The 14,260-nt window shown below is 37.9% G+C and overlaps 1 protein-coding gene across 1 annotated transcript in view; it reads right to left on the bottom strand.

The window, feature by feature from the left end:
* Nucleotides 1–14,260, bottom strand: part of PRKCI (protein kinase C iota) — an 84,917-nt gene that overhangs the window by 32,232 nt on the left and 38,425 nt on the right. The window contains exons 4-8 of the mRNA XM_021069795.1: nt 11,739–11,789; nt 7,424–7,509; nt 6,173–6,313; nt 3,675–3,729; nt 2,552–2,610 (exon numbers count right to left, since the gene is read on the bottom strand). Of these exons, the coding sequence (XP_020925454.1) occupies nt 2,552–2,610; nt 3,675–3,729; nt 6,173–6,313; nt 7,424–7,509; nt 11,739–11,789 (392 nt within the window). The remainder of the gene's footprint in view (nt 1–2,551; nt 2,611–3,674; nt 3,730–6,172; nt 6,314–7,423; nt 7,510–11,738; nt 11,790–14,260) is intronic.

Raw genomic sequence — 14,260 nt, 5'->3', positions numbered from 1 at the left:
AAAAGCAAAAAGCACCAAAAAAAAAAAAAAAAAAAAAAAAAAAAGGGTGTATCACAAGTTTTAAGAGGAGTTCCTGTTGTGGCGCAGTGGTTAATGAATTTGACTAGGAACCATGAGGTTGTGGATTCGATCCCTGGCCTTGCTCAGTGGGTTAAGGACCTGGCGTTGCCGTGAGCTGTGGTGTAGGTTGCAGACGAGGCTCAGATCCTGCGTTGCTCTGGCTTTGGCATAGGCTGATGGTCACAGCTCCAATTCAACCCCTAGCCTGGAATCTCCATATGCCACGGGAGCAGCCCTAGAAAAGGCAAAAAGACCAAAAAAGAAATTGAGGATAAAAGCAAATGAGTCTGTGGTAAACAAGCAATCTAATACATAATAATATTTAAGGAAACGAGAAACTCCAAAAAGAACAAAAAGCTATAAACCAGGAGTTCCCATTGTGGCTCAGCAGAAATGAATCTGACTAGCATCCATAAGGACTGAGGTTCCCTGGCCTCGCTCAGTGGGTTAAGGATCTGGCATTCCTGTGAGCTGTGGTGTAGGTCGAAGATGCGGCTCAGATCTTGTGTTGCTGTGGCTCTGGTGTAGGCCAGTGGCTACAGCTCCTAGTGAACCCCTAGCCTGGCAGCCTCCATATGTCGCAAGTGTGGTCTTAAAGAGTCTCCCCCCCCCCGAAAAAAAAGACCAAAAAAAGGCTATAAAATAGCATCAAGGGTCAAACAGAAGGAAACATTAGCAATTCATGGTGCCACAAGAACAGTGACTTTGTTCCTTATTATTAAGAATTTCCTCCTTTGGGTGACTCATTATCAATCAATGAACAAAATATGGAAGGTTCAGTTAAAATTGTAGGACAGATTATAAATGCTAACAACCTTAGCAGCATAAAAATACTGTGTAGCTGAAAGAGGAAAGATGGAAGAAAGAGAAGGGATGGAGAGTTCCCGTCGTGGAGCAGTGGTTAACGAATCCGACTAGGAACCATAAGGTTGCAGGTTCCATCCCTGGCCTTGCTCAGTGGGTTAAGGATCTGGCGTTGCCGTCAGCTGTGGTGTGGGTTGCAGACGTGGCTCGGATCCTGCGTTGCTGTGGCTCTGGCGTAGGCCAGCGGCTACAACTCCGATTTGACCCCTAGCCTGGGAATCTCCATGTGCCTCGGAAGCGGCCCTAGAAAAGGCAAAAAGACAAAAAAAAAGAAAGAGAAGGGATGGCTAAAGGAGAGTCAAAGTATTAACTAAAACAGAACAAGAAATTAAGATTGGAGACAAACAGATAACCAACAGATGTGTTTCAAAACAATACATTAGCAAGGGAATCTGATAGACAAAACATGTACTGACAATTGTTTTAACTGGGTAATGGCATAGGTGCTTATTATACTATTTATTTTTACTGATATCTGAAATTCTCCATAATAAAAAGGTAACTCAGACTGAAACATAATACACCTATCAAACATTGGAAAGGGAAGAGAAAGGCAGGAGGTAGTGTGAACTAATAAACCATTCATGGCCAGAAATATGTAAAGGTGAAAAAAACTGAAAAAGAGATATAACCATTGCAGACACAACTAGAAATGATTAAAAAGGGTTGCTTCTGGGAGTTCCCGTCGTGGCGCAGTGGTTAACGAATCTGACTAGGAACCATGAGGTTGCAGGTTCAATCCCTGGCCTTGCTCAGTGGGTTAAGGATCCAGCATTGCTGTGAGCTTTGGTGTAGGTTGCAGATGCGGCTCGGATTCGGATCCCGCGTTGCTGTGGCTCTGGTGTAGGCTGGCAGCTACAGCTCCAATTAGATCCCTAGCCTGGGAACCTCCATATGCTGTGGGAGGGGCCCAAGAAATGGCAAAAAGACAAAAAAAAAAAAAAAAAAAAAAAAAGAAAGAAAAAATATGCTTAATCATTTCTATTTTAAACAAACAATCAAGCCCATAAAATGAAAGGATCTATATTTTATTTTATTTTATTTTTATTTATTTATTTATTTAGTCTTGTCTTTTTGCCTTTTCTAGGGCCGATTCTATGGCATATGGAGGTTCCCAGGCTAGGGGTCTAATCAGAGCTGTAGCCGCTGGCCTAAGCAGAGTCACAGCAACACGGGATCCGAGCCGCATCTGCAACCTCCACCACAGTTCACGGCAATACCGGATCCTTAACCCACTGAGCAAGGCCGGGGATTGAACCCGAAATCTCATGGTTCCTAGTTGGATTCGTTAACCACTGAGCCAGGCCGGGAACTCCATGGATCTATATTTTAAACAATACTACTGAGTATTCTAAATATCATTCTTAAATACAGAATCTTTTTTAGGTTACGCTATCTCAAAATGAAAATAAGTTATACCATCAGGTTATTTCTTAATTTAAATGATTTTAGTAATTTAATTATTGGATTAAATCAGAATGAAACTCAGGAATTATTAAAAATCATCCCTACATTTTACTATTATGATCTAAAATCTAAGCAAGTCAATTTGTCATATCTTTAAACTGTTAAGTGTTGTTAAATAGCTGATGACATAATGTACCATAAGACTAATTAATTATCTTACCTCCTTTTCTTCACCAACTTGGTCCAAACTCTCATGACTTGAAGGATTATATGGAATTACTAAAAGGCCAATTTGGAACATAAAAAAAGGGAGAAAAACATAATATCCATTAGCTGAGTTTGACTTCAAATTTTCTCTTGGTTTTTATTTCTGAACAAGTGATCATCATTTAAAACTGAATACTTGTCCTACTAACAACAAATTATACATAAATGAGTTAAATTCCAAACTTTTTTTTTTTGTCTTTTATCTTTTTAGGGCCGCACCCACAGCCTATGAAGGTTAGGGTTCCGCCGGCCTACACCAGAGCCACAGCAACACGGGTTCCGAGCTGCGTCTGCGACCCACACCACAGCTCACAGGAATGCCAGATCCTTAACCCACTGAGCGAGGCCAGGGCTGCAACCGTGGCATACAGAGGTTCCCACGCTAGGGGTCTAATCGGAGCTGTAGCCACCAGCCTACGCCATAGCCACAGCCACGCCAGATCCAAGCTGTGTCTGCAACCTACACCACAGCTCATGGCAACACCAGATCCTTAACCCACTGAGCAGGGCTGGGGATCGAACCCTTGACCTCATGGTTCCTAGTCAGATTCGTTAACCACTGAACCATGACAGGAATTCCCCAGCTATATATTTAAGGTTTTGTATCTACTAGATATTTGAACACACATGCTCCTTTTCGAATTTTCTATACAGCATCTCTGTATCTTTTATATAATTGTTTTTAAATTTTACGGCCACACCCGAGGCATATGGAAGTTCCCAGGCCAGGGATTGAATTGGAGCGACAGTTATGACATACACCCCCAGCTGTGGAAACAATGGATCCTTTAACACACCGTGCAGGGCCAGGAATCAAACTCTCCACTCTGCAGCCACCGAAGCCACTGCAGTTGGATTCTTAACCCACTGTACCACAGCAGGAACTCCCTTAGTTGTCTTTTTAAAATGTCAAATGTACAGCTTAAATATTATGACTGATGTTAAGATTACAAAATATAGTTACCTAACTTTTATTTAGGAAGAATATAACGTTTTTAAATTTAGGTGAAAGATTCACAAAAAGGAGTCTTTAAATGATACTTGTGAGCAATGGTTCATGTCAGTGTCATTCTTACCTGTCTGTGCATGGTCTGAATGCATGGATGACTGGTCCATGGGCATCATTGGTTCCTACAATCATTTGCAAAGATAGAGTAACTTAGTGAACTATTTTTAAATCTCAATACCTCTCCATAAATCCAAAAACAACATTTTTTTTTGTCTTTTTGTCCTTTGAGGACTGCACCCACAGCATATAGAGGTTCCCAGGCTAGGGGTTTAATCGCAGCTGTAGTTGCTGGCCTACACCACAGCTCACGGCAATGCCAGATCCTTAACCCACTGAGCGAGGCCAGGCATCAAATCTACATCCTCATGGATGCTAGGCAGATTCGTTAACCACTGAGCCATGACAGGAACTCCAGAATATTAAAATTTAAATTTGAAAGAATACATCTTAATAAGTGAGAATTATATTACTATATATAATTTACTTTTATTATATGAAACCATACATCATTCCTATGAATGAGGTAATGTTAGTCACATTTTACTAATCACAGAATAAACAAAAAACTGATTTCAGACCATCAATTAGAAATCAAATTCAACTGCTATATACTCTGATTTATTTCTCCTCTACACCACCTACTCTTCCTTTGAGCTCCAAATACTCACTTTAAGTCTTTGGCAAAAGGACTTAGTACAGAGTTATTTAGCTGATGTCAGAAAGAGACTTCAAGATGTCTATAAACGTTTTGAAATTATATGTAAACTTTATGGGTTTCTCACTTTCCGAAGATTCTCAAAGGGGCCACTGACCCGCAAAAGGAACAGAAATACCCTCAAGAAAGTAACTGCCAGTAATGTCAAGAACAATGCTAATTCAAACCAAAATGTTACTTATTCATTAAGTTTGGGACCAATTTTAATGAATACCAGGAGGAAAGGGTAACCTTGAGAAGCAGCTTTAGTTAAAGAGTTATAATTTTAAGGCTGCTTTAAAGATAAACTCATGGGTTTTTCAATATGTTCAGCACCCATTCTAAAATACCAGTATAGTCACCAACGCTGTCCCTTTTTCCCTCTACATTTATGAACTCACACAAGTCATTCCATCACCTAAGAATGCTCAAGAATATCAACGGTAACTTGGATAAAGTATGTTCACAATTTCTGGCTTCTGCTTTTCATTAAGATTGGATTTTTACCTCCCTTTTTGTAAATTTACATGAACTAGCTAAATAATTCTACTACCAAGCCACTAATAATAATCCACTTTCACAACGTCCAAAGAAGGTACTACAGATAAACATGGTATAACCACTCTAAGAGATAACTTAGAAAAATAAGACTTTTAAAAAACGCATATCCCAGAGTTCCCTGGTGGCTCAGTGGGTTAAGGATCCAGCATTGTCACTGCTGTGGATCAGGTCACTGTTGTGGCACAGGTTCAATCCCTAGCCTGGGAACTTCCGCATGCCACAGGTGTGGCCCCAAACAAAAACAAAAACGTACATCGTTTAACCCAGTAATGCTACTTTTGGATTCTTAAGGAAATAATAAGATTCACCAGGAAGTTCATTATGATTTTCTTTATAAGCAAATTTAGAAAACAACTTAAATTTTAATCATGGGGAACACATCAAATTATAGTATAGACACATAAAATACTATGCTAAAAATGATGAAGATATAAAAAGATCAAAATAAAATATTCAATGAGAAAAATGTGTTAGAAAATAGTACACATACGATCTCACTTTTGTTAAAAAGTATTTAAGAGAACAAAACATGGAGTTCCTGCCATGGCACAATGGGATCAGTGGCATCTCTATAGCACCAGGACACAGGTTCGATCCCCAGCCTGGCACAGTGGGTTAAAGGATCTAGTACTGCCACAGAGGTCATAACTTTGGATCTGATCCCTGGCCCAGAACTCCATGTGCCTAAGTGCAGTACTAAAAAAAAAAAAAAAAAAAAAAAAAAAGTCTATGCATATAAATTTGCATAGTTCTGAAAGAATATACACCAAAAGACAATGACCTTTAGATGGTAGATTTCATGGGGGATTTTATTTAATTTTTCTTTATTCATCTTTATTCTCCATTTTTTCTATAACAAACATGTTTTAATTTCATATTTAAAATAGAAAGTGAAAAATGAAAAATTTTAATTGCAGATACTCCCCAGTAATCTCACATGTTACACAACATATATAACGCATCTGACTCTTCTTACCTGAACTCTGCTTAGTACAGATGTTAGAATAATGGAAGCTATAAACTAAACAGTTAAAGAAGAGAAAAATACCTTTTAAATGGTTCTCCCTACATCATCCTAATTTAGACCAAAGGATTTTGTAGCAGATCAAAGAATTTAACCATATCCTACAAGCAAATTTGTGATAATTCCCAAATTCACAGTATGTTAACTGGACTAATGTGTTTCTCCCCACATTCTATAACAACACTGTTGAGCTGTGATTCCTTAACACACCTCTATTTTAGCCCTCTGCTCTAGCAGTATTATCAAAAATGCTCTGTTAAAAAAAAAAATTAGATAACTGTCTTACCGGTGGCAAAGAATGTCGCCCACATTCAATTGTGACAAGTTTGTGGCACTTCTTGTGAACCAGGAGTTTGCAATTGATGCATTTATATCCCTGACGTCCAAGGCCCCATATTCGATCAGTGCAGATGGCACAGTGGGCACGCTGGAGAGAGTAATTCAATAATGTCTTATTAACAAAAAAAATGGGTCATAATCATTTCCCAACAGTTTGCTCATGAAATAGTGAAAATAAGTAGCTTTCTTCCCTAACTCAATTTCCTTCATTATACATAACTTTTCCAAAGCTATGGTGGTCACAGGAAAATAAACAGAAAAGAGAGCTTGCTTTAAAGAGAATGAAATTTTCAACCATGTCATTTTGTCTAAGTCTAAGAATTTTTAGTTTTTACATAATTAAGTTCAGAGTAATAACAATAGGAAATGTGAATTAAACTTGAAAAACATACAGCAGAAAAAGCTGTGCAAGGACCCCCAAGCAAACAAACCTTCCAGGTTGTTTAAGCCAAACCCCTGTGCTGTTAAAGAATGATACCTAAGGTGACCTCATTTCAAAGCTTTTTAATTATCAGTGCTCCTGGAAGAGGAATTTGGGGATTTCAGTGGTAGCGTCTATTTACATTAATGAATTGAGAACACTAGTTTTAAAATGGAAATGGAATCTATATATTTGTAGTTATCAACAGTAGTTAAAAACATGGACTTCTGGAGACAGACTGCCTTCAAACCTTGGCTCTGCCACTTACTAGTCATGTCATCTTGAGCAAGTTATTTAACGACCCCAAACCTCACTTCTTCATCTATAAAATGGAAATACATGGTACCTATCTCACATGGTTGTTGTAGGGATTAAATACGTCACTATAAGTATTTGGAAAAGTGTCTGGGACACAGTGAAAGCCAGATAAACGTCTGCAATTATTTTCTGAAACAGTGAAAACTAAAATTACAACAGTAAATAGTTTGTAAAATAAACCTTATTTTCTAGCTGTCTTGATATACATTTAAAAAAAAAATCCAACACTCATACAGCTACTGTAATCATATAATTATATCCAATTTGGAGCATTTTTTAAGAGTCAAGGAGATGGTATTAAAAATTACTGAAGACAACAGATGTACTGCCCCAAGCAAACTGGGAATTTTAGGTCACTCTACTTCTTCCTTTAGAAGAAAATAACAAGACTAACTTCCTTTCACATAGGGAGGGAAAAAGACAGATTTCTTATATTACTAGTATTCAGCAAAGATTTACCCTGTTGAAACGCTTGGCTTGAAAAGTGTGGCCATTTGCACAATAAAGCTTTCTCCAGCGGCGTGCACCTCGGCGGTAGATGGACTCTGAAGAGAGATTAAAAATTTTGTAAAAAGAATAAGTGTGAATATAAGTTACTTTATATTTGTGATTTTTTTCATGATATTCGCTGCAAGAAAAAAACATATACTGATAAAAATCTGAAAGTGAAAAAAGTAGATTCAAGAGACTAGATGAAAATAAAGCTCATAGAGTATAAATGTTTGACTATTATTGCTTTTCTGTTTTTTAATTTTCCCCTAATTTTCAATTTTGAAAAAAATTTTAAGCCCACAGAAAAGCTGGAAGAACAATAACCACCTCCATCCTTCACCTAGATTTATCAGTTACTATCATTCTGCCACATTTGCTTTCTCCCCTCTCTAGGAAAGCAGACACATTTTTTTCTGAATCATTTAAAAATCAATTGTAGGCATCATAATGCTTCACCCTTAAATACCTTAAATAGGACTAAACCTATTTAACCTTGTTAACCACAATACCATTACCATGGTCTTAGAAAATTAACATTAATTCAATATCACCTAATATACAATTCACATGTAAATTTCCCTATTTTCTTGAAAAGTGTCTTTCATAGAAGCTTTCTTTTTCCCTCTAGGATCCAATCCAAATTCAGACACTGAATTTCATTGCTACATTTTTTTGGTCTCCTTCCTTGTATGCTAAACATTCACTCTGTCTTATTTATGTTGTTTTTCATGATGTTGACTGTTTTTTTTTCTCTTCTTTTCTAGGGCATATGGCCACCCTAGGGCATATGGAGTTCCCTAGGCCAGGGATCAGATCTGAGCCACAATGCCAGGATCCTTAACCCACTGCTCCAGGCCTGGCATTGAACCTATGTCCCAGGGCCCCCAAGATACCACTGATCCCACTGAACCACAGCAGGAGCTCTGTTGACTGTTTTGTTAAAGAGTCTAAGCAGATATTTTATATTATATCCTACATTCTGAATCTGTCTGTCTCTTCACTAGAGTCAAATCTATTATAAGCCTGTAATAATACACTTCCCAGATAAAAAAAAAGGATTACCAAATTAAAAAGTAATCAATGCTTTTGGCAAAAATAATACATAGGCGTTACGTATTTCTTACTGCATCACCTCAAGAAATACATAGTCAGTGGTGTTGGTGGTATAATGGTGAGCATAGCTGTCCTCCAAGAAATAAACAAATGTGAGAGTGCTGACTCTCACTAGGTGTTCAATCACTCTCTTCGAGGCAGTGATGCTAGCTAGTTATCTTCCTTGTAAAGGTACTTTTTGTAAGTACATTATAAAGGACATTCTTAACCATGGTTTTTAATCTTTTTTATTTTTATTTATTTTTTTGCTTTTTAGGGCTGCAACCAAGGCATATGGAAGTTCCCAGGCTAGGGGTCTAATTGGAGCCGCAGCTCCCAGCATACACCACAGCCGCAGCAGCGTGGTACCTGAGCTGCATCTGCGACCTACACCACAGCTCATGGCAATACTGGATCCCAGACTCATTAAGGGAGGCCAGGGATCAAATCCATGTCCTGTCCTCATGGATACTAGTCAGATTCATTTGCACTGCACCACAAGGGGATCTCTGATTTTTATATTTTAAGAATATTTTTCCAGGAGTTCCCATCGTGTTTCAGTGGAAACAAATCTGACTAAAATTCATGAGGACGCAAGTTCAATCCCTGGCCTAGCTCAGAGGGTTCAGGATCTAGTATTGCCATGAGCTGTGTTATATGTCGCAGATGCAGCTCAGATCTGGCATTGCTGTGGCTGTGGTGTAGGCCGGTGGCTATAGCTCCAATTGGACCCCTAGCCTGTAAACCTCCATATGCTGTGGGTGTGGCCCTAAAAAGACAAAAATTTTTTTCTTAAACAAACTACAAGGTACCATGAGATCAAATCAAGTCCACCCATGTGATTTTGGTTAAGTCAATCACTATTATATATCTTGCTTATTTGTCATTAATAGTAATATTCCACAGATTTCTACACTCATATTTTAAAGCAAATGTAGCACTGAGTCTATTTAAAATTTAAGATGGAAAAATATAGTTGAAATGAATTAGAAATGTTGAGACAGCATAATACAGAAACCTAAATACAGATGCTTTTATTTTTAATTATTTATTCTGTTAGAGGAGTAACCAAAGCAGAAAGTTTCTGTTAATAATATATATATATATATATATTTTTTTTTCTGTCTTTTTAGGGCCACACCCATGGCACATGGAGATTCCCAGGCTAGGGGTTGAATTGGAGCTGTAGCCGCTGGCCTACGTCACAGCCATAGCAACGCCAGATCCAAGCTGTGTCTGTGGCCTACACCACAGCTCACAGCAACACCGAATCCTTAACCTACTGCGTGAGGCCAGGGATCAAACTGTGTTCTCATGGATGCTAATCAAATTCGTTTCTGCTAAGCTACAATAGGAACTCCTCTGTTAATAATATCTTAACCTATGAGAACATCTTATTTCCAGAAGCTTTCATGAACTACAACTTGATAATTTCTTTCTTTCTTTCTTTCTTTTTTTTTTGTCTCTTCTAGGGCTGCTCCCGCAGCACATGGAGATTCCCAGGCTAGGGGCCGAATCGGCGCCGTAGCCGCCGGCCTACGACAGAGGACAGAGCCGTAGCAACATGGGATCCGAGCCTCGTCCGCAACCTACACCACAGCTCACAACAACGCCAGATCCTTAACCCACTGGCAAGGCCAGGGATGGAACCCACAACCTCATGGTTCCTAGTCAGATTCATTAACCACTGAGACATGGCAGGAACTCCCAACGTGATACATCTTAAATTTAAAACAAGTTGCCTAGGAATTAAAAGAACCAAGAGACCATATTAACAGTTACCAATTTTCTTTCATCATCTAGTTTAGTAATACTTATTATACTGGGAGAAGTGTGTCAAAATCCCACCAACAACTTTTAAATAGGGAAAGTGAGCATGAAATACAATGAAAAGTTAGGAAATTTCATTTTATTTGGGAAGTGTGCTACAGATCCATAATAGATTTGGAGATGGAACTCTGGAACCAAGACTTGCTGCAATGGCAAGGCTTTCACAGGTCTGGCCTAGACAAGGATAGGATAGCTGTGAAGGCGGCGCAGGCTGGCTATAGTCCATCTGCCACTGGAAATTCAACAAAACAGTCCTAGCTGAAATCAAACCTAAAGTTTTCACTATTGCTTCAGGGGTCTAACTATCATTTATATTTCCAGATCTTCTTGTAAAGTACACAGCCCCCACTCAACTCTACACACAAATACCCATGGTTCTTTAATTTCTTCTATTCACTAATTGCATGAAGAATCATAGAAGTAAAAGTTTAGAGCATTTCACTTAATACAAAGCAAAACATTTACAATTATTCCTTCTAAAGTCACCGATATGTGCAGAAACCACAAGTGAAAATGAATTGCCATACTAATCCACCATAAAAAAGAAACAAATAATGCCATTTGCAGCAACATGGATACAACTAGAGATTATCATACTAACTGAAGTCAGAAAGAGAAAAACAAATACCATCTGATATCACTTATATGTAGAATCTAAAATATGGCACAAATGAACTTATGTACAAATCAGAAACAGACTCAGAGACATAGAGAACAGTCTTCTGGTTGCCAAGTGGGAAGGGAGAGGTAGTGGGATGGACTGGGAATTTGGGGTTAGTAGATGCAAACTATTACAGTTAGAATGCATAAGCAATGAGGTCCTACTGTATATCACAGGGAACTATATCCAATCTGCTGGGATAGACTGTGATGGAAAATAACACACACACAAAAAATATATATATATATGATTGAGTCACTATGCTATACAGCAGAAATTGGCACAACGTGGTAATCAATTATACTTTAAGAATAGGAGTTCCCATCGTGGTGCAGTGGTTAACGAATCCCACTGGGAACCATGAGGTTGTGGGTTCGATCTCGGCCCTTGCTCAGTGGGTTAAGGATCCGGCGTTGCTGTGAGCTATGGTGTGGGTTGCAGACGTGGCTCAGATCCCGCATTGCTGTGGCTCTGGCGTAGGCCGGTGGCTACAGCTCCAATTAGACCCCTAGCCTGGGAACCTCCATATGCTGCAGGAGCAGCCCAAGAAATCGCAAAAAGACAAAAAAAAAAAAAAAAAAAGAATAAAAAATAAAGTTTTTACATTCTCACCAAAAAAAGAGTTCTATTTCTGATTTCACTTGTGCCATTGTATCATAAATAACTCTATTCAAAGGGATAAAGTATATAAACACTCACTATCTTCTCCTGGACAGGGCATTCCAGGACGTTCTGGTACACAAGGGAATACTGAAAGACAATATACAAAAATTAACACAGCATATTTAAAAGATACAAATTACAGAGACTTTTAAATTCAAATATCAAATATACTGACCCAGTTTTCAACCTGACCCTCTCTTTGACACAAGATACTTAGCATACAATCAGTACTACTTTTGGAAGGGATCCATTTTAGTAAGGCCATAATGAAAGAAGTTCTTATAAATGTGAACATCTTTAAACAATTAATTAGAAGCTCAAAATACTCATTCCAGTCCTTGTTACATAATTAACTGATTTTTTGCCATTAGAAAAGTCAACTATTTCCTTAAATCCTTGTTGCCATGACAAGTTTGCTACAATGAAGAACTAAAACTACAAAATGTATACAAATACTAACATAAGCCATTCCTGTTTTTAAAAGGTGTATACAAAATTTAGGAATAAATTAACATTGAAAATAATGTAAGTTTTATCTTAGGAATCACATTATTTATAAAAATGCTAATTCAAATCATTTTTATAAAGAGATAGAATACAATGAAATCATATGTTTATAAACATCTAGTCAACCATTTACCATTTGTGATGTACAAAAGGACTTGGTTCAATATACAGCATGGAATATGGGAAGCACAGTTCCTGATATGTTTTTATAAGATGAAATAGAAGCTAACTTCTGAAAATAGATCTGTGATACAGTATAAAAAGTAATAAAACTTAAACTGACTTCAATATACTGATCAGTCATTTCTTTAAAGTCCCCTGTAATCTTATTCTAGAAAGAGATGACCAAAGGATGACTTCTAAAGTTCTGCCAAGACAAGGGGAGTTCCTGTCGTGGCTCAGAGGAAACGAATTTGACTAGCATCTGTGAGGACACAGGTTCAATCCCTGGCCTCACTCAGTGGGTTAAGGATCTGGCATTGTCATGAGCTGTGGTGTAGGCTGCAGACGTGGCTTAGATCCTACATTGCTATGGCTATAGTGTAGACCAGCAGCTACAGCTCCGATTTGACCCTAGCCTGGAAATCTCCATATGCTGCGGTACAGCCCTAAAAAGACAAAATAAATAAATAAATAAAGTTCTGCCAAGACAGAAACAGACTCACAGACTTTGAATAAACATGATTATCAAAGAGGACAGGTAGGAAGGAGGGACAGACGGCGGGGTTTGGGATTGGCATATGCACACTGTGGTATATGGAATGGCTGGCTAACAGGGACCTGCTATATAGCACAGGGAACTCTACCCAATATTCTATGATAATCTATATGGGAAAAAAATATGAAAAAGAATCAGTGTATGTACATGTTTCACTGAATCACTTAATTGTACAGCAGAAATTATCACAACATTGTAAATCAACTATACTCAAGTGAAAAAAAAAAAAACAAGTTCTACCAAGATCTAAACAAACTGAATTACAAATTCTGACAGGAGACAAAAATCAAACCACTATATTTTAAAAAACACACTGTAGGAGTTGCTGTTGTGACTCAGCATTAATGAACTTGACTAGTATCCGTGAGGACACGGATTTGATCCCTGGCCTCACTCAGTGGGTTAAGGATCTGGCATTGCCGTGAGCTGCGGTGTAGGTTGCAGATGCAGCTTGGATCTGGTGTTGCTGTGGCTGTGGCTGGCAGTTACAGCTCCAATTGGACCCCTAGCCTGGGAACTTCCATATGCTGTGGACACGGCCCTAAAAAAGACAAAAAATTAAAATTAAAATAAATTAAAAAAAAAAAACAGTGTAAAGGAAAGTACAAAGGAATAATAACAAAGTATTGAAAAGAGTCATTGTATTGAAGGGAGATTTATGTTTGTTTTAAGCTTTAAAGAGTTTCCTAGGTCTGGTCTCCTAAGGCTACCCAAAATATTACATGAAATACTGCCAATGTATTGCAGTTACATTAAGCATATTAAGTGGGTTCTGCATGATACAAAAAAATTTGAGCGGTGGCACAGCAGAATGAAAAGAAAACAGGTGTGGAATCGGAACGTCTAAATTTATAAGCCAGGTTTATAATGTACTAGTTATATGACTGCTTAGTTTATAGGTCCTTCATTCTGTACTACTACCCACTTCTCAGGCCTGCTGACATTTAACACACTAATGTCTATGATACCTCTGTAAATAGTTTCATGGTTAACCCTTAAGCAAAAGAAAGGACATTTAAGACGTCTTACCTTTCAAAATCGTTATTTGCATACATTACAAAACTGCAAGGGGATGACTTAGGTTCTATTGGGCTCACAATTCTTAAATTCTACTCTAAGATGATCATAGTTTAATATGTAAGAAGGCACACACAAATAACAAATTTTTCAAGATTATAAAAAGCTGACTGATTTTTGTCTTCTTTAGCATTTGAGGTACTACTGAATAAGGACAATTACACAGTAATGAGAGATAAAGATTAAGAAAATGAAAAATCTAGGGTTATCTAAAAAAAAAAATTACAGCTCTAAATTAATAAGAAATGACTATTCC

This window comes from Sus scrofa, chromosome 13 (genome assembly GCF_000003025.6).
Source record: "Sus scrofa isolate TJ Tabasco breed Duroc chromosome 13, Sscrofa11.1, whole genome shotgun sequence".
Classification (NCBI taxonomy): domain Eukaryota; kingdom Metazoa; phylum Chordata; class Mammalia; order Artiodactyla; family Suidae; genus Sus; species Sus scrofa.
This window is presented reverse-complemented; position numbering and strand designations above follow the sequence as displayed.